Here is a 27,821-nt window from a genome sequence, read left to right on the forward strand (position 1 = left end):
GAAGATTCCGAAGTAAACCAAACATTGTTGAAGACGGTAAGAAAGTGGTTTTCTAACTAACTGCAAACATCGGGAAGTGTTCGGTCGCGCAGGAACACGATTCGAAGCGTTTTTGACGCTAAAACAGCGTGGTCTGGTCCTTTAAGTCATTTGTGACAAGACAGGAAAACATAATTTTCTGTTATTGTCTCACAATACAAACCCCAACAAGAGAGCCAGAGAAAACAAGTCTCGTGAAGCGATATGAAAACATTCAGTCAAGTTGTCGGCATCAAAGTAACAGATTAACACCAACAAACAGTCACCGCCGAGACTATATTTAAGATAGTCTCGACTAACCACAACCAAAGACCGAGACGGGTCATGCTCGTCTCAGCGCAGCGTGCAAACTCAGTACTTAGGCCTACTGAACCTATTTTCTGTAATCCTGAGCACAGTTTTAGAGTAAACATGACATATGTATTTATTTTTTAATTCAAGAGAAATTGAGGAATACGATGCAACCAATTTGGTTGAAAAATGAGGGCGTGACAGTGCTGCTTCAAATTTAAAAAAACAAAACGGATATGACTTCATCAAAGACATTTATCGAAAAAAAAACAGAAGAAAAAAACCTCTGGAGATATCATACCCAGGAACTTTCATGTAAAGTTTCATGAAGATCGGTCGAACAGTTTTCTCTGAATCGCTCTACACATACATATATACACACAGACACACATACATATACACACAGACACACATACACCACACCCTCGTCTCGATTCCCCGTCTACGTTAAAACATTTTGACTGAATGTAAAAAGCATCACAGTGGTACCTGCGATTACAAAAACTCCCTTTGGACCAGCCAAAAGTGTCCCTGAGACTACACATAGCAGCTGGTGGTGCCTTTAATGAGGTATATTTTGGTCAAGATAACAGAAAACGGGACATTACCATAAGGTGTCCTCTCATCTGAGGATGAACTGTAATGACATGAAGCAGGAATCCTGTGAATGGGTAATTTCCCCAATTTTACCAGTGAAAAGATGAAAACCTCCGTACAGGGAGATAACTCAGTCGGTAGCGGCGCTAGCTTGAAACCAGTGGTGCCTATAGGCGTGGGTTCAACCCCCACGTTCTTCAAGGTATTTATTTCCTGGAGTCAACTTTGTGCAGACTAGCTCTCCTATTGAAACCAGTGGTGCCTATAGGCGTGGGTTCAACCCCCACGTTCTTCAAGGTATTTATTTCCTGGAGTCAACTTTGTGCAGCGCAGACTAGCTCTCCTAAGTGTCTGAACACACTCGTGCAGGCCGGACCATGCGCACAATAAAGATCCCAAGTTTGCCGTGAAAATCTTAGGACTTGGAAACATGTTACGTTCAAACAGAAAAAGAAAATTAGGTTAAGCGCCGTACTATTTATAAAAAAAATAAAATAAAAAAATATGGCAGCTCGCTTTTCCCATGAGTGAGCTCTTGGATTTCCAACAGTAACTATGCTTGTATTATTAATAATAATAATAATGAGGTTATTTATATGGCCCAAATCCAGTGATACAGTTCTAAGTGCCTATAAGAGTCACTCAGCTTAGTGAAGTCAAGGAATATAACAGTTTCCAAAACCATTCAAATCAGAATAAATATGGACTACAACACCAACAAATTTCTCTCACAGATCAAAACTTAGGTCTTCTTCTTCTTCTTCTGCATTCCCGTTGCCATGCCAGACTGTAAAAAATATTCTGGACATGAGAGGAGGAGTGGTCTTTATCAAGCAACAGTTTAACTGTAAAGTGTGACTGTCGTTTTGTTTTGTCACAATTAAACGTTCCCATAAGGCCACAAAAAAAAAAAGGTCTGTTTACGGTAACCCGACCGACCCTAGTTTTTAGGCCCGACCCTAATCTTTTTTTTTGGATCGTCTGAAAAAAAAATAAATAAACACATCCAAAATAGAGCTGTTTGCGCTCAAACAGCAGACGACAGAAGGGAGGTAAGCTCAAAGTACTGTTTATAGTTATGTTGGGCAAAAACAGGGATTGATGAGAAGAAATGAACTGTGAAACATCATAAAGAGGGGAGAAAAAAAAAAATGGAAAAAAACAAAAGGCCGACCTACCGACCCTATTTTTTCACCCTATGTTACCGTAAACAGACCTTTTTTTTTTTTGCCTAACATACCTTGCTTGTTTTTTTAATTCTTTTTACTCTGAATTTTGGAACGTTGGCAGTCTTATTTGGTTTTGGATTTTCATTAAACATCATTTTTGGCATCAGACCATTTGTCATAACTAACACAGTCGTCCATTAAACCTTTCAGTACAGGCACAAGCTTGCGGATATCCTCCAGTGTGTTGTGCACTTGTGTGGAAATCCTCAGGTAGAGAGCGCCATCCACCCAGTCAAAGACGCTCTGTATGTCGTGTTTGTTGTAAACGTCTTCTTGTAGTTTCAGTGCTGCATCCTGGAGAACAAACAGAAACGAATAATAATAATAATAATAATAATACGAATATTTGTAACGCGCACATATCTCACCAATAGGCGACTCAAGGCGCACATACACTCATTCACACACACGGAGACTTAAAGTCACTAACACACACATTCTAAGCTTAATACTTTACATTGAAAGATCCCATCCTCCTAACATACACTGGAAATCCCTTTTTAAGACCCCCCCCAATTTAAGACTCCCCCCCCCCCCCCCCAATTTAAGACTCCCTCCCTGTCTCCTCAGATGATCTGTTCATAACCTGTGTAAATTTACCTCCATTATAAGACTCCTTCCCTGTCTCCTCAGATGATCTGTTCATAACCTCTGTAAATTTACCTCCATTATAAGACTCCTTCCCTGTCTCCTCAGATGATCTGTTCATAACCTCTGTAAATGTACCCCCATTATAAGACTCCTTCTTTTTAAGACCTGATTTTCTCAGACTGACGGTCTTAAAAGGGGGGGTTTCACTGTACATGAATATGTTGTATGCCGTAGATCTGTTCAGGCTTTCACTTGGACACATACCTTCTTCTTCTTCTGCGTTCGTGGGCTGAAACTCCGGCGTACACTCGTGTTTTGGCACTAGTGGAATTTTACGTGTATGACCGTTTTTACCCTGCCATTTAGGCAGCCATATATGCTGCTTTCGGAGGAAGCATGCTGGGTATTTTCGTGTTTCTATAACCCAGCGAACTCCGACATGGATTACAGGATCTTTTCCGTGCGCACTTGGTCTTGTGCTTGCGTGTACACATGAAGGGGGATAAGCCACTAGCAGGTCTGCACATAAGTTGACCTGGGAGATCGGAAAAATCTCCACACTTAACCAGACCTGTTTAACCCCCCAAATGAAAATCAGGAATGCAACTGGTACTTTTCAGTAATTTGAGGCATCTTTCAGTAATCTTTTGTATCAACAATAAACCAGCTCGAAAACGATTAAACGACACGTTTGAACGCGCGCTACCATGCAAAACAAGTACAAAATTGATGATAACCATGGTTAACAGTAGTGTACTACACACACAGAAGCTCACACACACACACAACAACACCTGATATATAATAATGCAAGTTATCAAAGACAAGTGTACTTTATCTAAAAAACACACACAGTATTCAGGGGCGGAGCAAGAAAGCCAGAGAGGGGGGGGATACAACCTGGGGTATAGAGCTTGGGGGGTCTGGGGGGCAAAGCCCCCCTGAAACTGAAGAACTGTAGCTATTTTATAAACAATTTGTGGCTTATCCTTGATTTTAAACATGATCAACTGGTGTCAGCAGCCACTCATTATTTCTTTTAAAGTTAGTATTAAATAATGGCAATTTATCTTCCTTGATATCTGCTCCCGACAACATCACACAATTCACAGACAGAAAATGTTTTTAGTTTTTTTTCACAGACAGAATTTTGTTTTTTGTTTAGTTGACAGCCGGCAACACACCAGAAACATGCCTCCCCCCCCCCCCTCCCTAATCCGCCCCTGGACCATTTATGTTATATGAAGTCTTATATCGCGCGCGTATCTCCAGACTAGGACTAAAGGCGCAGGGATCTATTTATGCCGTGTGAGATGGAATTTTTTACACAATACATCACGCATTCACATTGACCAGCAGATTGCAGCCATTTCGGCGCATATCCTACTTTTCACGGCCTATTATTCCAAGTCACACGGGTATTTTGGTGGACATTTTTTATCTATGCCTATACAATTTTGCCAGGAAAGACCCTTTTGTAAATCATGGGATCTTTAACGTGCACACCCCAATGTAGTGTACACGAAGGGACCTCGGTTTTTCGTCTCATCCGAAAAACTAGCACTTGAACCCACCACCTAGGTTAGGAAAGGGGGGAGAAAATTGCTAACGCCCTGACCCAGGGTCGAACTCGCAACCTCTCGCTTCCGAGCGCAAGTGCGTTACCACTCGGCCACCCAGTCCAGATGCATTTAGGGAGACCAGGCAAACTGATCACTGGCACAAAGATTTGACAGGTTGCCGTAACAGTGAGACTGCTTTCTGTGTGAGGCAAGATTTCTACGCATGGGGGAATATGGGTTTAGAAACTAGATACAGTTTTTAAGTTTTTTAATTCAAGACCACCCCCCCCCCCCCCCCCCAATTTCAAGACTTCCTCACTTTTAAGACCCTGTTTTCTTTGACTGTCTGTCCATAACCTCTGTAAATTTACCCGCATTTTAATTAAGACTACCTCCTTTTTAAGACCTGATTTTGTCGGATTTTTGGAGGTCTGTGGTGCAATATTACAGTGGAACCCCCCCTTTTCAAGACCTTTACAAAATCAGAGAAATAAGGATAAGATTTTATATAGTCCATGAGGGTAACCTCACAGAAATTCGGGCTGCTTTCTCCCTGGGGAAAGCGAGCTGCCATACAATATACGGCACTACCCATTTTTTTTCTTTTTTCCTGCATGCGTGTATTCATGTTTCCAAGCCCTGAGACTTAATGCCGTGTGAGATGGAATTTTTTACACTTTATTTCAAGTCACATGGGTATTTGGTGGACATTTTTATCTATGCCTATACAATTTTGCCAGGAAAGACCCTTTTGTCAATCGTGGGATCTTTAACGTGCACACCCCAATGTAGTGTACACGAAGGGACCTCGGTTTTTCGTCTCATCCGAAAGACTGGGGGTATCAGTCTTAAATATTGGGGTCAATTTACATAGGGTATGAGAAGAAAAAATCTGCGAAAACAGGGTCTTGAAAGGAAGAGTTTTTGATCTTTCTTTACTTTCTTTATTTGGTGTTTAACACTTTCGCGACGGGAGGTGACTATATTAGTAATAGCGCTGCAACGCCCACGGACGGGAAGTGACTATTTTAGTATTAGACATACAAGGTACACGACTCGTGATTGCTTCCCGGTTTTTGAAGCTTGCAGTAAATTGAGTTGTTTCCCTTGACACACTTGGTGTACCCTTCAGCCATATGCAATATTAGTCTGATTTGTGCGGTTTTTTCGAGAAAAAAAATGAATCGAAGGCGAGCCTTGTCACGGGAGGAGATTCTCCGGATGTTGGATCTTGAGGACCCTGTAGATCATGATTCCGACGTGTTGTTTTCGCCTCAAGAAAGCGATAATAGCAGTGATATTGAGGATGAAACAGTCCTGTTGTTGCTGCTAGTATGAGTCGGCAAACTACACGTGTTAGGGTGGTACTGCATGAATCTTCGAATGTGTAGTTGCAAGGGGGGCGTGGCAGCACTGATAACAATGGATGGCTGGAGCCTAATCCTTTTGGAAATGTTCATAGGTGTACAGTTGGGACTTTGTTGTGAAAATGTGACTTATATTCAACATGGATTACCTAGACATCATTTGGTGAGTGTCAGTGTCACAGTTTTGTTTCATTTGAGTCAGGATGCTGTGAGTGAATGCGGGATTTGCTTGTTTTTTTCTTTGTACTGTCTCCTTATTTCTGTGTAGAATTTTAACAATATTTCAGCTAATTCATAGGTTTTACACCTTGTTTGGTTATAACATTATTTATAATACTTTCTGTTAAAAAATAACTTTTAAAAAAGCAGTGGAAAAGAAAACACACAAAAAAAACGTTAAAAAACACAAATTATCCCCCTTTCACCCCCCTTTGCTAAAACAAATCGCGTGACAAACTTATAAATAGCACGACTGAACTGGGCATCCATTTTTTAATTAGTACACAAAATTTGGTGGTGATTGGACTTAATTCAAGCTTGCTAGACAGATTTCTTTACAGTTACTGTTTTTTGGGAAGTTTCTTGGTGGCAAGCTTGGGCAGGCAGGAGTTAACGCTGTGGCAATGCTAGTCACAATAGTGTTAAAGGCACAGTGCAGCTCACAGCCTTCGTTTTGCGTTTTTGTTGCAGCTGAGTGCATTTACAGTTCAAAAATCCTCCTATGGTAGTAAAACAAACCCAAAACTACCCAACGACGACATCTGTGAAGCTCGACAGTTTCTTGTTCACGCGAGTGCATAAATTAACCTAGTTATTACGTGGTGTTTGGTCGGAGTTCGATTCAACTGAGTGATTCCGGCCTCCATTTTGTTTTACACAAACTCATGATGACGTCTGACATAGTTTGCTTAGTGACGTGTCTTTTTGTGCATGATGTGGTGATCTACCTGATCTAAATTTAGATCCAAAAATAGGTCAAGACCAGCCGGATTCTTAAAAAAATCGCAGTTCTTGACTCTTTGGGTGCAAGTCAATGAAACTTGGTAGTTCTTCTAACGGATAGCTGCCTGGGGTATGACTAAAAGCCCCAGGGGCTCCGTGCACCTGGATTTGACAAGTTCAGTACCTTTAACGTTGTTTTCAACCACGAAAGTTATATCGCGACGGGGGAAGGGGGGAGATGGGATAGAGCCACTTGTTCATTGTTTCTTGTTCACAAAAGCACTTATAATCAAAAAATTGCTCCAGGGGCTTGCAACGTAGTACAATATATTACCTTACTGGGAGAATGCAAGTTTCCAGTACAAAGGACTTAACATTTCTTATATACTGCTTGACTAAAATCTTTACAAACATTGACTATATTCTATACAAGAAACACTTTAACAAGGGTAAAAGGAGAAACAATCCGTTAGTCGCCTCTTACGACATGCTGGAGAGCATCGGGTAAATTCTTCCCCCTAACCAGCGGGGGGTAGTTTTTGATCGGGGGGTCTTCAAGAATGTGTTTCACTGTACTGCTTACTCTTCTTTCGAAGCCCAGGATGCTCTTAGGAACTCCGGGCAACCTGATCATGCGGAGATTTGGGGTCTCCATGGACGACGGGATGTCCAGTCGCTCCAGACTCAGCTCCTTACACAGCAGGTCCCGCCCCCTGGTGGCAAGGTCCCGTGTGTAGCCCACAGCTTTGTCCTGAGATAGGTAAACACAAAACATAAGATCAGATCATTCTGTACAGTGGATCGACCCCCTTTTCAGTTCCCCACATTAAAGACTCCCTCCTTTTTAAGACCTTGTTTTCTCAGATTTTCTCTTCACAACCTCTCTAAATTTACCCTCATTATAAGATTTCCTCCTTTCTAAGACCTTGTTTTCTTAGATTTTTTAGGTTGGAAAATAGGGGTTCCACTGTATCAACAAGGGCAATGGCAAAGTTCACATTAACCGAACATTGCTAATAACCTGTGAAAACACCAGAAAAGGAAACGTCAAACGTATGGTTAATCTGATTTGTTTTAATTGCACAACAAACAAGAAAACAAAACAATTGAAAAATATGCACAGCATAGTGCATTATATAATGCAGTGCATAACGTAAGGGTGTTGGGTGGGGACGTTAATTTTTACTGTGGCAGTATCTGCTTTCAGACCCTCTATTAAAGGTACTGAACTTGTCAAATCCAGGTGCACGGAGCCCCTGGGGCTTTTAGTCATACCTTAGGCAGCTATCCGTTAGAAGAACTACCAAGTTTCATTGACTTGCACCCAAAGAGTCAAGAACTGCGATTTTTTTAAGAATTAATTTCGTACTTGGACCCGGCTGGTCTTGACCTATTTTTGGATCTAAATTTAGATCAGGTAGATCACCACATCATGCACAAAAAGACAGTCATTAGCAAACTATGTCAGACATCATCATGAGTTTGTGTAAAACAAAATGGAGGCCGGAATCACTCAGTTGAATCGAACTCCGACCAAACACCATGTAATAACTAGGTTAATATATGCACTCGCGTGAACAAGAAACTGTCGAGCTTCACAGATGTCGTCGTTGGGTAGTTTTGGGTTTGTTTTACTACCATAGGAGGATTTTTGAACTGTACATGCACTCAGCTGCACCAAAAACGCAAAACGAAGGCTGTGAGCTGCACTGGGCCTTTAACAAAACGAAGGCTGTGAGCTGCACTGGGCCTTTAAGACTCCTTCTATTATATGACCCCATTTTCTGACATTAATTATCTTCCCAGTGTAAGTAAATTGACTTGAATTTTGGGCGGGGATGTAGCTCAGTCACGCGCTGGATTTGTATCCAGTTGGCCGCTGTCAACGTGAGTTCGTCCCCACGTTTGGCGAGAGATTTATTTCTCAGAGTCAACTTTGTGTGCAGACTCTCCTCGGTGTCCGAACACCCCTGTGTGTACACGCAAGCACAAGACCAAGTGTGCACAAAAAAGATCCTGTAATCTATGTCAGAGTTCGGTGGGTTATAGAAACACGAAAATACCCAGCATGCTTCCTCCGAAAACGGCGTATGGCTGCCTAAATGGCGGGGTAAAAAACGGTCATACACGTAAAATTCCACTCGTGCAAAAAACACGAGTGTACGTGGGAGTTTCAGCCCATGAACGCAAAAGAAGAAGAAGAAGAAGAAGAAGACTTGAATTTTGAGACTCCTTCTCTTCTAAGACCTTGACAGTCAAGGGAAAACCAGTGCCTGGCCTGTCTAAAAACACCTCCCGCTGGAGGGACTTTGCAGCCAGCGCAGTGAAGATAAAGAAGGGAAAGTTTTTCTCTGCGTGCGCGCGCCAGCAAGCAGGATGTCCCCAAACTGTTCATTTCTCAGTCTTTAGCTCCAACAATAACTCCAACAACCTGAGAAAATGAGGTCTTAATTAAGAACGACCGGTTGTCAACAGACAATCTGAGAAAACAGGGTCTTAAAAGGGAGGAAGTTAGTCATAAATTGGGGGGGGGGGGGGGGGGGTCTTAAAAGGGGGGTTCCACTGTATTCACATCATGACATGCTGCAGCTAGGCAACAAAAGCTCTTGACTGACAAACATACAGAGACCGTAGGGGTCCATTCTCACCATTCCGCCAATGGCCTGGTAAAACTGAAGGGCATGCTTTGCACAAAAGAAAGGGATGAAATCCCGAGTTCCCTGGTTGAAGAACTGCTCTGAGATTGACCTGCCCTTCTCCCACGACGTGAGCGGTGGTCTGACCATACCGTGGTGCTCTCGTTTTACCCACAGCAAGGCACAACCCCGCGGTGTGTACGCCCACTTGTGCATGTTGCCTGCAAACAAATGCAAAGAATGGAGTTTTTCCCTTTTTACATTTTAAATCCACTGGTCATGAACAGTAAATTCTCGCTTCTGTGAATTTTAACTTTTTTTTAACCATTCGATCTGGGAACAGACTACTTCCAATTCAGAATACTTATATCCTCAACCCGGCGGGTCCCCGGGTGGCGGATAGGGGAACGGCCCCCAGATATGGGCGCCAGCTGCGAATACAGAATAAGCAGTCCCGGACCAACTAGCGGTGTCTCCACCAGGACGGAGTTGGTTGGCAGATGGCACTGACTACCCTATAAAATGCCCTATACGTGTCCGATGACAGTTACACCATGCGAGTAAGAGCCGCATTAAAAGCTCTAGCCTCGGGGTGGGACCCCCGGTAAGAAATCCCCCATGTGTTCCCAGGGTTAGGTTTTTGAGCCAGGAACTAAGGGCGGGGTAACCCTGAAAGAAACCTAAGGGCTGAAGTCGAAGGATCTGGGCCAACAGGCGCACCTAACCAACCATAGATCAACGCAAATCGCAAAAATGAAATGTCGACAGTCCAACAGCAAACGACAAGAAGAACCATTCGATCATTTGAAAGAACAAAATAGATGGAGATGTGCCCGTATGCACTCATACATATACACATACACATTCAAACTGCACCATCACAAGAAAAAATGTAAAAATGTACGCCTGCGCTCAAGCAAAGCATTATTTTTTACCTGTATAGAAGTCCACATTCAGATCCTTTAAGTTCAGGTGCACCTGTCCAGGTGCATGAGCACCATCCACCATCACCATGGCACCATGTTTGTGACACACTGCACCCAGACGCTTCACTGGCATCAAGATGGCGCTAGGACTGGTGATATGATCTGGCGAAAGAAAAAACGATAAATCGCTTTGAGCTGAAACTAATAATTGCTGGACGCTCAACTTAGAGGGTCCTTGGACCCCCCTAACTTTAATGAGTAGAGGGTCCTCGGACACCCTCAGTGGAACTTAAATTTAGAATGTTTTGAAGACCACGAGGTTCATATTTTTGTTTTCAGAAGAGTGTCACATGCCTCGCTGACACAATATAATCCCTGGAGTATTCATGTCAAAGTAAGGTTGATTTTTTGAAACTTTCTGAGTCCTTCACAAAAACATTACTGTGTTGTAATATTAGTTAGATTAAACTCCGTAAATTTGCTTTGGTACAGTTCTGGTTCAATCTTTGAAAAAGGTTTGTTATACAGTGGAACCCCCATTTTAAGATCTCCAAAAATCTGAGAAAATCAGGTCTTAAAAAGGAGGGAGTCTTAAAATGGGGGTAAATTTACAGGGCCATATGAACAATTAACAAGGTTAAAAGACAAGGTCTTAAAAAGGAGGAAGTCTTAACAGCCATATGAACAATTAAAAAGGTTAAAAGACAAGGCCTTAAAAGGGAGGAAGTCTTAACAGCCATATGAACAATTAAAAAGGTTAAAAGACAAGGCCTTAAAAGGGAGGAAGTCTTAACAGCCATATGAACAATTAAAAAGGTTAAAAGACAAGGCCTTAAAAGGGAGGAAGTGAAGGGAGGTTCCACTGTAGAAGACAACAAGATCTCTAATCTTTGAAAAAGGGATGATTTTCACAGTAAATCAAATGAAAATATTGACAATATTGAAGTCTCGGCAACACACTTACCAATGAGAACAAACTTGACCTCAAGGTTTTTGGACAGGTAGTCGTCAAACTGCTGAATCAAATCGTCTTCGCTGATGATAGGTATCTTGATCTCCAGAAACTTTGCCTTCACACCTGTCACACAGTGTTAGAAATTAAATACGAGTTTTCAGAGACACTTCAGTCACCCTTGTAAACTCTTCTTCTTTTTCGTTCATGGGCTGAAACTCCCACGTTCACTCATGTGGGTTTTTACGTGTATGGCTGTTTTTACCCTTGCAAACAATCAAGTTCTCTCTCATGAAAGCAAGGCTTTGATTGCGCTAACAGGACAGTAGAGCGGGGCTCCCTATGGACGCCCGTCCTAGAGGGTCCCGGGACCCCTACTTTTAATGTAGCGGGGCGGGGACATAGCTCAGTTGGTAGCGCGCTGGATTTGTATTCAGTTGGCCGCTGTCAGCGTGAGTTCAAACCCACGTTCGGCGGAAATTTATTTCTCAGGGTCAACTTTGTGTGCAGACTCTCTTCAGTGTCCGAACACCCCCCGTGTACACTACATTGGGGTGTGCACGTTAAAGATCCCACGATTGACAAAAGGGTCTTTCCTGGCAAAATTGCTTAGGCACAGTTAATAATTGTCTACCTATACCCGTGTGACTTGGAATAATAGGCCGTGAAAGGTAAATATGCGCCAAAATGGCTGCAATCTACTGGCCGTATAAAATTTCATCTCACACGGCATCATTGCAGAGCGCCTAGAACTGTACCCACGGAATATGCGCGATATAAGCGTCCTATTGATTGATTGATAATGTTTAGAAGGTCCATGGACCCCCTACGCAGAGTTTTAGAGGGTCCAAAGAGTCCATGGTCCTCAAACCCCCCGTGTTGATGTAACACATTGTTATCACGAATAGTGTGATATCAAGTGTCTTTTTTCATGAGAATATTTGAAAACTAAACCTTGTTAAATGGAATACAAACTGGCAGTTGTGCTTGCACTATAATTGACTGACGACTAGAGTCTGAACAGAGTTATACCTACAGTACGCACGATAGCGAAAATGTAGTGTGTCCCGGGACCCGCTCTTTATTGGTTTAGTGCGTCCCGGGACCTCCTCAATTAATTTCTAGTACGTGATTTCAGCTTCTAGTGCGTATAGGACGCAGGGACGCGCACTATGGGGAGCCCTGGCAGAGGTACCTGCTAAGTTACTGTGCTTCTGCAATGTATTCAGTCCTTGGAGTAATTTGTTCATTCAATACGCTTTGACAGAAAACAACTTTTTATTTCAGATAAAGAGAAATCTTTGTGATTCATTATACCACCAATATCAAATAACATAAAAACATAACACGGGAAAACATGTACACGATGAACATATTTTCACTTAACATGATTTCAGAGTGATTTTTTACTTAGAAAAGGTTTAAATGACTCAAATAATGTTTATAAATTACTCCCCCCAAAAGTCTTCACTTTGATTTCATGATTTGATTCTTAATTTTTTAATTTTTTTTTTCTAACCACTGCAGTTAAAGAAAACTCCTGCTTGCACATGCACACACAAAATGCACACATACACACACACACACACGCACGCACGCACACACGCACGCACGCATGCACGCACGCACGCACGCACACACACACACACACACACACACACACACACACACACACACACGAACTTGTCAGACATTTTGGAGTTTCCAACTCAACAGAAGCATAAAACAGTGCCCATATCTGTGACATGAACATCGATGTAACATTTAAAGAGATTTGAAGAGATATGACACATATAGACCTGCATTTACCCGGGCTGATGTTCTCTGCCATATCATGCCAAAGGTTTTTCAAAGAACCATAAGTCAGTGATGTGCCGAGGATTGCGTCCCCTGGTTCCAGCTTGAGAGACCGTACCACAGTGTTGACACCTGAAGTGACAGAGATTGAAACATAAACAATATTGTGACCCTCCACCTAGGAATGAGTCGTTTGTCACCACCAGTGGTTCTGCGGCTAGCCCCAATATATACGTCCAGTGGGTGCCAGATATCAATTTCGAGATTTCGCTACAAAGTTATTCTTCAGTCTCTTTTCTACCCACATCTATCACCTGATAACCTGAAAATGCCTTAAAAGTTGAAAAAAAAACCTGCATTTGAAGCACCCAACCCATGAGTTTTTTTGTGTGAGATTAGCGCCCCGAAAAAAGTCACTTTCACCCACCAATCGCCCTGTAAAACTTCAAATGGACCCGTCACGTCGATACACACATGAATGAAAAGGTCTTTGTTCCGACTTTCAAACTGTGTAGTGTCTATTGGTTAGACCAAAAATACTTGACCAATGAGCTGGTTGCTAAGGAAAAAGGTCTGGGTAAGGTCAAAATTGTTTGGGGCTGTTTTTCTCAGATCGACGTTTTGAGGGTAACCTCATTCACCGACTGATATCTTGGTGACAAGCGACTCATTCCGTGGTGGAGGGTCACATATTATCATAATCAACAATCCTTTTAACACGGCTGTTCCTAGCTTGCATTTTAGTGCAAGTTAAAAAATAGCCAAGGCAGAGGGGATCATTTGGCTACTAACAGCTGCAGCTAGCCCACTGTTAAGCTCGCGTGCTTGTTATGCCCAAATGCTTCCACGCTACATGGCGGGAGATAGGCCTTATCAGTGTATGGCACTGAGCGAGCCAGCAGCTGCTGTGTTATCTCTGCTGTGTGGGAAAGGATGGGTGCTGAAAATAGCTCAGCCTGCCTGCAGCTAAGGAGGCAGAAATGAAGCACTGTTAATAGCCGTGTTAGGTAAACACTTTGTGATTAGTGTATTATTCTCAGACATGTGTGGAGAAAAGTGCAGTACACATACGTTTTTTTTCGTATTTCTTATTTTCCCAAGGAAAGTCCTGTAAAGTGTAATAGCACAAAAGGTGACCCAGTACGAATCGCTAGTGCGTAGATAAGTCACATAGCAAGACTTTGTCTTTGGTGCCAATTGGTGGCCCTGGCCCCGACCTGACCCCGAGAGGCAGTTGCTCTGGGCCCCAAGCACAACCCCCCCTCCCCCCTTTTCTTTTGCTCGTAGACTCTCTGTCGGTGTACACAGGGTGCGGCTGAGGTCACAGGCGGTCGTTGTTCTAAAACCCCCCCTCCCCCCTTTTCTTTTGCTCGTGGACTCTCTGTCGGTGCCCACAGGATGCGGCTGAGGTCGCAGGCGGTCGTTGTTCTAGTACCCCCCCCCCCCTCCCCCGTCCTCTTTCCACCCCTCCCCAAGATAGGCTAAAGGACAGAAAATGCTGAACTTGCAACTCTCCTAGTTGTACAGTACAGAGTGACGAACGTTTGAGTTCTGGAATATTCCTACCCTTTCTAATGACGTTTTAATCATCTCGCTTTCAGATGCAACGCATTCTTTCTCCCCTTCCTTTAGGTTGCTAAGAATGGAATTAATGTTCTTTTTACCCTCTCTTTCGTTTGCTGATTATTAGGCTTGACGTGTTCTGCTGCTATGTTCCCAAACACGTACTCTCTCTCTCCCTATGTTATTTTGCCATTCTTTTTCTCGGTGTCCCTTTTTGTTCGTATATTCAATATATTTATTCAGTAGAATGTAGGCGCCATGTTAATCATATACGTGGCTAATGCAAATGTATAAAGACGGATGAAACCGGGGTATGCCCGATGTTTTGTTACGGCAATGGCCGTTATTGTTTTGAGCACGCAGCGTTTTGTGGGGTTTTTATGGGCATGGATTTGCCGTTTGATATGAACGTCTAGCGGACGTTTTGTATGTTATAGAGGAAGCATTTTTGTGTGAACATAATTGCTCAGTCTTTGAGAGACAGAGTGTAACTGGAAGTTTTGCAGTTCGTCTGCGTTTTTGTCTACCTACAAGTGTTTGGTATCTACAGATACGTTGTAAGGTTTGTTGTTTAATGACATATGTGTGTACATCGTTTTTCATGTGTGTTTTCTTAATAGAAGAACTTTGGTGTATGTTTGAGGAGTTTAACTTCAGTTTGTAAGGAGGCTGGCAGCAGGCTCGGAGCCCTCCACCTCCCCTCCCTTTTGCTCCCGCGCTGCCAGAGCGGGATTCTCATTGGTCCTGCTAGGGTGACGTAGGAGGAAACCCCGTTAGCTATAAAAGACCCCTGTCCCCGTGAGGTCGGGAGACGTGTGAGAGAGTAGGGTGCCTAATAAGTGCCTGAAACATGCGTCTCCCCTGTTTTAGAGTCAGGGTCATCAAAACTACCACGGAGGAGTTGCATTGAGCTGGGTTTAAAGTGGTTCGACCCTACGCCCTATGCTTAGTGCTTCTCCTCAGATTTGCGTGTGGTCCGGATGGTATGTGTGCCTTAGTGCCTGACCTGACAGACCACGTCCTCGATACGCAACTCTTGTCCCACTGGCAATAGTGAGCAGTGCGCGCTGTTCACTTGGTTACCACGAGGCTTATTAGAGTAGTGCGCGCTACTCTAAAGGTTACCAACACGCGGTGATCGAGTGGCGTCACTCGATTTTGTCCAGGCCCCGAACCCCTGCCCGATTTTTCATCCAGATTAGGACTTAGGTTTTGTTTTCAAAGAGTAAGTTAGATCGCTAGGGTACCTACGGGTCATGCCCGATTTTCCAGCATTGTAAAGACTCAGATTTTGTCTGTTAGTGTAGTGTTTAGACTGTGTTAAAACCAACCTAGATTTTGTATAGATATATTTTCTATGGAAGAACTCACGTAGCCCATGTATGTTTTATGATTGTTGTTTTGGTTTGAATACAATTTGGAACCCTATCGCACCCTTGTCGGCTTTATATTTGGTGTCGGAAGTATTTTGTTCGTCTGTTCGTCCGGTGCGTGTGGTTTGAATGCCATCCTGACAAATGCCTTTCAAAAACACACGCACGGTAACATCTTAGACACAGACAGTTAACGTTTCCGTAAAGCTACCACCGCTCGGCTTTACATTTGGTGTCAGAAGTGGGATCCATGGTCTAGGGTTGGTCACAGTAACAACTGTCTAATCCCACCAACCACCAAACGGTTTTACAATTGGTATTAGAAGTTTAGGTTGGTGTTTGTTTTTTTCGTTGTTTTTTTTTAGCAGTAATACGATTAGGACCCCTTTCCCTCTCCCTTTTATTTTATTTTCTCGTTGCTTTCGCGGCAACGTTTTGTGTGTGTGTGTGTGTTGTCTGTAGCGTGTTTATGTCTGCTCTGAAGACAAAATGGCGCGCGGCGGGACTGACAATGCTGTCTGGCGAGAGAGTGTCCAGGTCGACAGCGGCATCCACTTCACCAAGATGGCCGCTGAACTGCAGGAACTGCAGGACAGCATGCTGCAGGAGACGAAACGAGAAATGCAGACCTTGGCAGCACAGGCGATTGCCACGGTCAGCAACAGTCGAAGTCGCAGCCGCACTCCCGACCTCAGGCAGGAGGACACTGCACCATGGTCAACCACGGTGCTCGCCCCCCATAGCAAGCACAGGGTGGCCGAGGGAGGGGTACCTGTTACTCCCTTGGCGGGCCCTGAGCTATGGTCGTCGCTGGAGCAGGGAAGACATCAACTTCGCCCGCCGGGAACTGGAGACATCACGCAGCGCTTGGCGGCCTACGCACCATCAACCAAGCCACACTCCACAACCTCATGGGCAACCATGGGCCAGACTTCACGCAGCAGCTGACAGGGTGGCCGAGGGAGGGGTACCCGTTACTCCCTTGGCGGGCCCTGGGCTGCGGCCATCGCCGAGGCCGGACGAGGCCACGCACCGGCCGCTGTACAACCTACTGGACCGAGGGCAACTATTCGGCCCTGAGCACGGGTTACGGTGGGGCGGTATGCGCCACCGTGACCTCAACCAAGACACGCCGCTACGCTGGAGAGGTCCTCATGAGGAGAGGGACCATCCGACAAACCGGAAGCCGCCAACATTCGACGGTAAAACGAGCTGGGGCGACTTTCTCGTCCAGTTCGAGATTGTGGCCAGCATGAACGGCTGGTCCAAGAGGAGGTGCGCCATGGAACTGGCGGCCTGCCTGAGGGACCAGGCCGTGTCAGTGCTGACCCAGCTACACACGGCACTTCGGGGGGACTACGACGCGCTCGTGGGAGCGCTGGAAGCTAGGTTCGAACCCCCGAACCAAACGGAAATGCACCGGGCTTCTCTTAGGAGCCGGGTGCGGAAAAAGGGCGAGTCGCTGGCGGCGCTCGCTCTTGATCTGAAGGGGATGATCCGGAAGGCTTACCCCACGGCTACGGGAGAGCTGTCCGAACAACTGACAGTAACAAGCTACCTTGACAGTCTGGACAACCCAGAAATGGAATGGGCTGTCCTTCAGGGAAAACCAGCGACAGTGGAGGAGGCTGTCACGCTGGCAATGGAATTTGAATCCTTCAGGAAGACGAGGGCTCGTCGGCGCCTGAAGGAGGACGCACAAGTCTTCACAATAGAAGCGAACTAGCAACGGAGCCACGGAACGCCAGTCATCACGAAGAGACGTCATCGTTTTTTTTTAATAAACTCTTTTTATTTTTGATTTATTTCAACTGTCCAACAACAATTAACTCGTCACAGACAGAGGATCCACCAGGCAATAACGGCAGCACCACGTCACATGATGACGTCAATCAGCGCCTAATCCCCAAACGAAGATGTACAAAATGACGATTTATGGTACTTCTGTCATCAACTTTGCGGCTCCCTAGTGAGCCCCAGGGTAAAACCAAAAGGAGATGACGGGCTGTTTTCTGGAAAGACGACGGGATGTAGTCTTGCGGTCCGCGGGAGCAAGAATCAGACCGACTCCGCCAACGCAAGAAGGCAGTGAAGTGCTACTTGTGAGGCGGGCGGAGGCGAATGTCAGGGGAATGACAGGAGCCGTGTCGTCCGATGTACCTATGCTGATCACATAGGTGGGGCTGTCAGAAAACCGGAGAAGGGAAAGCCGGGACAGCGAGGGGAGCCTGAGGAAGACGAGACTCGGAAGGGGACTGGAGTCGAACATTATAACTATAATCGACTGAGGAGCTGCTAGGTGTGCTGAGGTATAACAGTACGGAGCCCAGTCCTGGAGACGACACGTCGGAACCTGATTCTGTCCTATGTTGGAGAAGGAAAACAGCCACGCACAACAACGGAGAAAGAAGAATTACGTCATTACATCTCAAACGAGGGAGAAAGCTCGAATATACGTCATCACGAAATGCAGCCGATACCAACAACAAACACTCTCATTGACCTGACGAGGACAACCCAGCTGACCAGTGCGCTGCAGGGGATCCGGTCGGCGAGCGAGCTTTACAGCGCGCTGCCACGAGCCCGCGATTCCTGCCTCTGTCTGACGAGACAGGGGAACCTGTCTAACGCTGCAGCTGGTGCGTCTCGGGTCCTGTCCACGCCGTCGCAGATGTCGTCACAGAGGCCACCCGTTCCTGCGTTCCTGTCCGGCGCCGCGAGGACGCGCCGGGTGTCATCTGGTCCTGTGTTGCTGTCCGGCGCCGCGAGGACGCGCCTGATGTCGTCGAGGTACCACTCTCCCGGAATCCACCGAGAGGGACGACGTCGACGGAGAAGGCGACAACTCAAGCGTCGGACGTAAGCATCAAGGAAATAGGCACCAGTGACTTCGCGATCGATAAGGGTAGGGAGCTAGATAGATGTGGTTTTTTTTTAAAACCATAGATTAGCATAGCCAGTGAGCAGTATTGGATTAGATGCATTTAAATTTTTGTTTTGTTTCCGGTGACAACATTGTCTCGGAGTGATGGCGTGCGCAAGACATTAAGAACCATAACGATGAAAATGTGACGTTGGTTTGAAAGAGAACCGAGGCTCTTGTAGATATTCTGTTTTTGTATTGTAACCTGCATATAGTCATTCAGTGCTTGAACCCATGGTATTTTGTTGTTTTTCTCAAGGAAAACTGTCAGGGTTGAAGATTTGTTCAGGAAAGCTTCTAATAGTTTTATGATGGCTGTCACGCTCACTGGGCGTTGTTTAACGCATGAGATGGTTGTAAAATGTTGAGTGTTATACCAATGTACATCTGGGAAAGTTTTTGAAGAGTGTAACCAATATAGGCCAGTCGTCGTTTTCTCCCTTGTATTTTTGTTAAAGAATAATCGAGTTAGGAAGTCCATCCTAAGAGGTTCCTTTTCATTTTTCGAGTTCGTCACGTGCTACTCGGCTTTACATTTGGTATTTTTTATTTACATCTGGTGTCAGAAGACCAAACATGTATTACATTTGGTGTCAGGAGAGTTTTTGTATTAGCCTTTGTGTGTGGTAAAACTGAGATAAGATCGGTGACACTTTTCTCCTTCTTATATCTTTTTGTTGTTGCCAAGTTTGAGGACAAACTTATTTTTTTTAGAAGGGGGCATTGTGGAGAAAAGTGCAGTACACATACGTTTTTTGCGTATTTCTTATTTCCCCAAGGAAAGTCCTGCAAAGTGTAATAGCACAAAAGGTGACCCAGTACAAATCGCCAGTGCGTAGATAGGTCACATAGCAAGACTTTGTCTTTGGTGCCAATTGGTGGCCCTGGCCCCGACCTGACCCCGAGAGGCAGTTGCTCTGGGCCCCAAGCACAACCCCCCCTCCCCCCTTTTCTTTTGCTCGTAGACTCTCTGTCGGTGTACACAGGGTGCGGCTGAGGTCACAGGCGGTCGTTGTTCTAAAACCCCCCCTCCCCCCTTTTCTTTTGCTCGTGGACTCTCTGTCGGTGCCCACAGGATGCGGCTGAGGTCGCAGGCGGTCGTTGTTCTAGTACCCCCCCCCCCCCCCTCCCCCGTCCTCTTTCCACCCCTCCCCAAGATAGGCTAAAGGACAGAAAATGCTGAACTTGCAACTCTCCTAGTTGTACAGTACAGAGTGACGAACGTTTGAGTTCTGGAATATTCCTACCCTTTCTAATGACGTTTTAATCATCTCGCTTTCAGATGCAACGCATTCTTTCTCCCCTTCCTTTAGGTTGCTAAGAATGGAATTAATGTTCCTTTTACCCTCTCTTTCGTCTGCTGATTATTGGGCTTGACGTGTTCTGCTGCTATGTTCCGCCCAAACACGTACTCTCTCTCTCCCTATGTTATTTTGCCATTCTTGTTTTCGGTGTCCCTTTTTGTTCGTATATTCAATATATGTATTCAGTAGAATGTAGGCGCTATGTTAATCATATATGTGGCGTATGTGAATGTATAAAGACGGATGAAACCGGGGTGTGCCGATGTTTTTGTTATGGCAGTGGCCATTATTGTTTTGAGCACGCAGCGGTTTGCGGGGTTTTTATGGGCATGGATTTGCCGTTTGATATGAACGTCTAGCGGACGTTTTGTATGTTAGAGAGGAAGCATTTTTGCGTGAACATAATTGCTCAGTCTTTGAGAGACAGAGTGTAACTGGAAGTTTTGCAGTTCGTCTGCGTTTTTGTCTACCTACAAGTGTTTGGTATCTACAGATACGTTGTAAGGTTTGTTGTTTAATGACGTATGTGTGTACATCATTTTTATGTGGGTTTTCTTAATAGAAGAACTTTGGTGTATGTTTGAGGAGTTTAACTTCAGTTTGTAAGGAGGCTGGCAGCAGGCTCGGAGCCCTCCACCTCCCCTCCCTTTTGCTCCCGCGCTGCCAGAGCGGGATTCTCATTGGTCCTGCTAGGGTGACGTAGGAGGAAACCCCGTTAGCTATAAAAGACCCCTGTCCCCGTGAGGTCGGGAGACGTGTGAGAGAGTAGGGTGCCTAATAAGTGCCTGAAACATGCGTCTCCCCTGTTTTAGAGTCAGGGTCATCAAAACTACCACGGAGGAGTTGCATTGAGCTGGGTTTAAAGTGGTTCGACCCTACGCCCTATGCTTAGTGCTTCTCCTCAGATTTGCGTGTGGTCCGGATGGTATGTGTGCCTTAGTGCCTGACCTGACAGACCACGTCCTCGATACGCAACTCTTGTCCCACTGGCAATAGTGAGCAGTGCGCGCTGTTCACTCGGTTACCACGAGGCTTATTAGAGTAGTGCGCGCTACTCTAAAGGTTACCAACACGCGGTGATCGAGTGGCGTCACTCGATTTTGTCCAGGCCCCGAACCCCTGCCCGATTTTTCATCCAGATTAGGACTTAGGTTTTGTTTTCAAAGAGTAAGTTAGATCGCTAGGGTACCTACGGGTCATGCCCGATTTTCCAGCATTGTAAAGACTCAGATTTTGTCTGTTAGTGTAGTGTTTAGACTGTGTTAAAACCAACCTAGATTTTGTATAGATATATTTTCTATGGAAGAACTCACGTAGCCCATGTATGTTTTATGATTGTTGTCTTGGTTTGAATACAATTTGGAACCCTATCGCAACCTTGTCGGCTTTATATTTGGTGTCGGAAGTATTTTGTTCGTCTGTTCGTCCGGTGCGTGTGGTTTGAATGCCATCCTGACAAATGCCTTTTAAAACACACGCACGGTAACATCTTAGACACAGACAGTTAACGTTTCCGTAAAGCTACCACCGCTCGGCTTTACACATGTATAGAACAATTAATGCTGATGAATTTCCTAATGAATCAATTTCACACACTCTGACTTTCAGTCAGGTAAAGGTATGCAGCTGTTACTACAGATACATGCTCACAGAATTATGTGTAGCCTTATTGTGTTCATTCAGGAGGTTTGCATACAACCCTGTGTGACAAAAGAATACAACAAAAGAAATGAACAATTAACATATTAGCTACTGCAAACACAACTAACAATTAGTTGTTCAAAAGACTGACGATAAATCAACAGTGCTTAATTCTACATACAGGGAAACCCCCCTTTTAAGAACTCAAATCTTAGAAAATCAGGTCTTAAAAAGGAGGGGGTCTTACAATGGGGCTAAACAGAAATTCTGAGAAAAAAAATTGGGGACAGGCATGGGAATTGAAAGAAGTAAAAAAGGCTGAAAATCTGTAAGTAATAGCTAAGTCGACGGCGCGAATCGCCTTGCCTTACTAGGGGGTCCCCCCCCCCCCCCTCCCCCGGAAATTGTTTCTCTCCTAAGAACCCAAATGGTGCAACTTGGTGTCATCTGAGCTCCAAGTTTGCCATTAAATTCAGTTTTTAGAACCATTTTTGCCTCCCCCATTTATTTTTTCGGCAGACACTTTTGCTTTTTCGGCGGAACAAAAAAATATTTCGGCGGAAATTTGCCTTTCGGCGGACAATTCCCATGCCTGTGGGGAGTCCTACAAGGGGGGTTCCACTGTACTGCAAATTATAATAATTCACACCTGAAGTTGCATTGACGACAAACACAATATCTTCCACGTCAGCACTGACAAATTCCGCAACAGACTTCCTGGCGTCATTCCAGTCTTCAAACGCTGTTCTCCGGAACCAGTGGTCCGGGTGACTCTCCATGATGTCCAGATATCTTAAAAACAAACAAAAAACATGAACGATTTGCTAAGCCAAAATCAAGTTTTACCTGTCTTAAAGAAAATACAAATATATGGCATGCAAAAAATGTACATGTATATAAAAATAACATAAATGTCTAAATATTCAAATATTTAAAGATAAAATCCACACAAAAGGACTACCACTACTGTGGAACCCCCCTTTTAAAGCTGTAACATTGCAGGAAACGAGGCTGCAGACAAACTTGCCAAGGAAGGTGCCTCAAAGGAACAGTTCACGTCCCAGCTGCAGTACAAGGAAAAAAAGACAATCATCAAAAACAAGAGGAAAACCAGAGCGGAGAAAGATGACTACCACCTGCTCCAACGTGAAGAACAAGTCGTCCTACTCAGACTCCGCACTGGACATAACAGACTAAACCATCATATGGCCACAAAGTTGAAGCTCATGAGTTCCCTCCCCCCTATGTCCGTGTGGCAAGAATCAGACAGCATGCAGAGCACATCCTGCAGGCTTGTCCATACCACAGTGCTCTGAGGGACACCACCTGGCCAGAGGAGACAGCGCTACAAAAGAAGCTATACGGCCCCAAAGAGGACTTGGAGAGGACAGCACGTTTCGCCCTGCAGTCCGGACTGACGATCTAACAGCGAACGACAAGAAGAAGAAGACCTCCAAAAATCGGTGAAAATCAGGTCTTAAGATTTAACCAAGTAAAAAAGGAGGGTGTCTTAAAAATGAGGATAAATCTACAGATCTTATGAACAGAAAATAGAAAAATCAAGGTCTTAAATCAGAGGAAAATCTTAAATTGGGGGGTCTAAAATGGGGGTTCCACTGTACCACCATCAACCACAAATGCACACACACACACACACACACACATACCACCATCCCCACCAAACCATCCCATCCCCCACCATAATTAATTATTCAACATTTTTAGAACATCGAAAAATATCGGCACCTCAACTTCAGTGGTACCTGCAATGTGTGGTCCCTCTGATTGAGAGGACACCTCTCTTGAAAGGACATCTTGTTTTCTATTTTTCTATTATCACCTGTCATGACAGGCCACCTGCAATGAAGGGACACTTTTGACTGGTCCCAAGGTTGTCCTTTCATCACAGGTACCACTGTACACAGACAGAGACACACACAAACACACACCACAACCATCATCTCTCCCTCCCCCCCTCCAACACACACACACACCCTTAATGAATGACCACACCTTTTCTGCACATCCAGGACTCTCCTGGGCACTGAACCATAAGATCCATTGTTCATGAAGCCCGAGGCTGGTCGCAGGCGGAACTCTTTTTGCCGAATCTCGTCACCAAAAGCAACGCTGTCCAGTCCGCTGCAGTCCATTTTATTTTCTGCCATCTCTTTGTCTGGCATCAGCTGCATCAGCTACCGTGCATCAGCTACCGTGCATCAGCTACCGTGCATCAGCTACCGTGCATCAGCACACCCTGGAGAAAGGGTAAATTAATGTGTAACAATGTATACTACCAAACTATTGAAATTCATTTCATGGCAGAAAATGAGTTCAACCCAGTAAATCTGGACAAAAATACAAGTTTCATCATTGCAATTCCAGAACCAAACCGTCAGCCCAGAAAGCCCCCAAAATGGTCTACTACTGTACTAGTCTTAATTTGGCTAATGATTCTGAAAATGTACAAGCCAGAGAGCAAACTTAACTAGCCAAACCAACAATTTGTATGAGCAACTTTACTCGCATTTGGCGAGTAGATGCAGCACTTCTACTCGCCAGTTACATGGTTTTATTTGCCATGGCGAGTAAAATACTTGCCACTTTCAGGCCTGACCGTGTTCATTTTTGGGTTATTAGAGGCAATTTATGGAAGTAAAAGTTGCTGTTAAGTCTTGCTGATCCATAGAGTAACGATATCCTTAGCGGATATTGACATTATTCGATTATTCCACAGGAAAACAGAAATGCCCCGGAAAAAACTTTTTTCTCCCATGAAATAACAGAATTTTGTCATCATCTGCCGAAACATTGGGTTTGTCTGTTGTTTCAAATCACGACGCCAATACAGATGTGACACATTCCTACTTTAGGTCAAGCTTTAGTTACGCTTGGCTGACCACACTAACCACGCCCACTCCCCTCCCAGTCCCACTTTACTGACCACGGTCTTCAGGCGGACTACTCTTTTTTAGTTCTGCATAGCTATAGGACAGGACTAGTGCAACAGAACTCATCGAAACCACACAACGATACATGATTTAGAAGTGCAATAAAGTAGAACACATTATATGAATACTTAAAAACATCACTACCCACCAACCTACTAAAGTTCAAGCAGTCGACTTTCCCTTGGGTCAAAGGTAGCAAGGGACGTAAGTCTTGTAAAATTGGTAGGGTGCAACTGCACTAGAATTCCTGGAACAAGAAGTACATTACGACAACCCCCAAGTCCTTCCTTGAGATTCTTAATCTGCTGCTTACATTGTGATTTTGGTTTAAATTTAACTCAGTGACATTAAATGTTGCCAACACATGCACATGAAGAAGGAAAATACTGAAAATTGTGTGAAACTGACACGTACTCTTCTGGGTTTAGAATTTATCTTTAGCCTACTTCCTGTTTGCATACAGGATTGTGGGATTGCAACAGACAACGCGTGCGGTGTAACGTAAAGAAACTGATGTAAACACAAAAATGTCAACAGATTTTGTCTCAGAGGTCGATCGGAAACTATTCCTAGCCACAGACCTTGTGTGCGGAGATGATTTCAACGATATTAAAGGTAAGGGGCTTGGCTCAAAATGATTTATAGCTCATTCACCACAGCACAGCATTACGCCGAGTGTCACTGTCAATACCGATTACTTAGCATTTTGATCTAGATCACCAGAACTTCCTATTTGCCTCGTGGTCTGCTTAGAGAAAGGTCATGATCATTAAGTAACAAGAATTCAAAATATTATATTAGCTAGCATGTAAACGTAATAAAAAGGTAGAATCTCCTGATGTTGACAGTGACACCAGTGTACATTTGGGGTGGATTGTCACGCCCATTTTTTTTTTTAGATGCAACTGCAAGTGCATGAAGTGATGAACGTCTAACCAAGTGAATAGTTTAGTAATACTTGTATAAATTGCATCAGGCACAGTACTTGTACATACTATTTACGAGACCAATATCACATTTAGTCGATATGAACTGACTGAGCTTGGGTCTGGGCTGATTGGGTGAAAAAGAGTTTGAAATTTTGACTGTGAGTGTGAGACTGAGAGTGACTGAGTTGGAAAATGAAATAAATTATAAAATGTGACATCTTAAAAACAGTGAACCAACTCTTTGAATAATTTATATTTTTTTGCATGTTCCCTTTTTATAAATAAACATGTGCACAAGCGTGGCTACTCATACACACACAGTGACTTTCACTTCTGTGTTTATATTAATTATAGTTTTACAAAACGTTTGCATGGCATGCACGTTAGTAACTACCATTTTGTGTCATTTCAAAATGAAGTAAATCCGATAGAAATTTGAAAATAACATATTTGAGGTGAAACAAACTCTAAATCTGTATTCAGGGATCGCGCTAGCTTTTTAAAAAACGCGTAAGTCATACGCAACGAAACGAAAAAACCGCGTCACAGACCAATATTTTTGCGTACTACGAAAACACGTACAGACACAAACAAAACACGCACGAAAGACTTAAAGACACTCCTTACCTAAATACGGCGAGTTTTCCTGTCGAACTCCGCGCACGCCTGTCGAATAACACCCCTGCTGTCTCCAACCTTCGGGCCTTGCATGCTAATGAGCATGAGATTGTCCGTCGTTGTGTCGCCGAGTCGGGCACGGCTCTGTGTTTTTATCGCATTCTGGACGCTGAAACCTCGTTCACATGGGACACTGCTGACCGGTATCGTCATTGCAATGTTAGCAAGAACGGCAAAGTCGGGATACTGGTCAGGAAAGTCCAAGATCACCATTTTGCAAACTTCTGCAAAGGATTTTGTTCTGTCTACGTGCAGCGCGTATTTCAAGTTTGTTTCCCGCTCTAATACGACTAGACACACTTTCCGCCTTTTGGAAACGCGAGATGGGAGAGCAGCTAATGTCTGTTTCATTATCCGACAAGACATTATCTGGTAATACCCTCGTTACGTTCGTTTGCGATACTTCGATGCAAAAAGAAACGGACTTTAGTTTTGACGCGCAGATTTCATGTGTGTCGTCACTTCTCGAGCCCTATAGTCAGTTTCAGGATCGGGTGATTATTAAGTCAGAGCAAAAGCGCTGCGTGAAGACAAGAAAAAGTTACAATATTTTTGCGTATGGCTTACGCGGCGCGGCGAAAAAAACGCGCCAGCAACTTTTAAAATGCGTCAAATACGCAAAAATCGTGCGTAAACGCGATCCTTGTGTATTTAAAGACATTGAACACTGTATGATGTATCACTATCAAACACCAACTAAATAATATGGAAAAACTGAGCTGTTCTTCAGGTTGAATTGAGTCAGCATGAAAGTATTTGACCTATATATATATATTTGGTTTTGATGACCTGGTTTATTAAGATTTATTTGGTATGCTTTCTTTGTTCATTGACCTGCATTTAGACTCAGAGTGATAAGAATATATGTGACCTCATTGTGTGGTGGTGGGGGGGGGGGTGAGGATGAGTGGGTGTGTGTGTGCAGTGTTTGCTAAGTCTTTTCAATTTAATAATTCTGTTGGTGTTGACATTTCTGCCGTTGCATTCTTTACGCCATGATAATTCAAAATTAAAACAAACAAGCAAGCGAACAAAGATAAACAACAAAGAAAGACATGCTGGGAGTGGGAGTGGGATTAACTTAAAATTTCCCAGAATTCCACTAGCATACATGTGTCACTGTCAGGAAATAAGGAAATATCTAAGGGAAGTTTTCCTCAGTTTCTCATAGATCCTTATCCATGAGGTAAATCTGATGGAAACACTTACAAAAAAAAACCAGGCCTGCTTGGCCCCTACTGGTAGAATTTTCACTTACCAAACTAGCTCTTATCTGTGGACATGTGACTGTGTGAGAGAAAGAAATTCAGAAAAGATCGGTTGGGTTTGGGAGCTAGGATCTGACCTTTTACTTTAAAAAAATAAATCAACTCTTACTGTGCAAACACAGCTTACATGATTCCATAAACCAATGAAGATAAACACCAAACACTGAAACAGACAAAACAAATTATAAACACAAGAGAAATTTTACCAGAATTGTACTGGCTAAATTTTTCATTTACTTAATTTTCACCATGAACATTAATT

The 27,821-nt window shown here is 44.0% G+C and overlaps 2 protein-coding genes across 4 annotated transcripts in view; one reads left to right on the top strand and one right to left on the bottom strand.

Moving 5' to 3' along the window:
- Nucleotides 1-1,846: 1,846 nt before the first annotated feature.
- On the bottom strand, nt 1,847-24,903 carry LOC138949278 (uncharacterized). The gene is made up of 9 exons (XM_070321069.1): nt 24,837-24,903; nt 23,747-23,990; nt 22,383-22,525; nt 12,942-13,061; nt 11,145-11,258; nt 10,190-10,342; nt 9,267-9,475; nt 7,202-7,369; nt 1,847-2,450 (listed from the first exon to the last, which is right to left on the bottom strand). The coding sequence occupies exons 2-9, from the start codon at nt 23,923-23,925 to the stop codon at nt 2,241-2,243; spliced, it is 1,296 nt and encodes a 431-aa protein (XP_070177170.1). The 5' UTR covers nt 23,926-23,990; nt 24,837-24,903; the 3' UTR covers nt 1,847-2,240.
- A 226-nt stretch (nt 24,904-25,129) lies between these two features.
- LOC138949277 (cyclic AMP-dependent transcription factor ATF-6 beta-like) overlaps nt 25,130-27,821 on the top strand; it is a 30,686-nt gene continuing 27,994 nt past the window's right edge. For all 3 annotated transcript variants that reach the window (XM_070321066.1, XM_070321067.1, XM_070321068.1), the window contains exon 1: nt 25,130-25,299. In XM_070321066.1, coding sequence (XP_070177167.1) covers nt 25,212-25,299 — 88 coding nt within the window. In that variant the 5' untranslated portion in view covers nt 25,130-25,211. The remainder of the gene's footprint in view (nt 25,300-27,821) is intronic.

This window comes from Littorina saxatilis, linkage group LG15 (genome assembly GCF_037325665.1).
Source record: "Littorina saxatilis isolate snail1 linkage group LG15, US_GU_Lsax_2.0, whole genome shotgun sequence".
NCBI classification, from domain to species: domain Eukaryota; kingdom Metazoa; phylum Mollusca; class Gastropoda; order Littorinimorpha; family Littorinidae; genus Littorina; species Littorina saxatilis.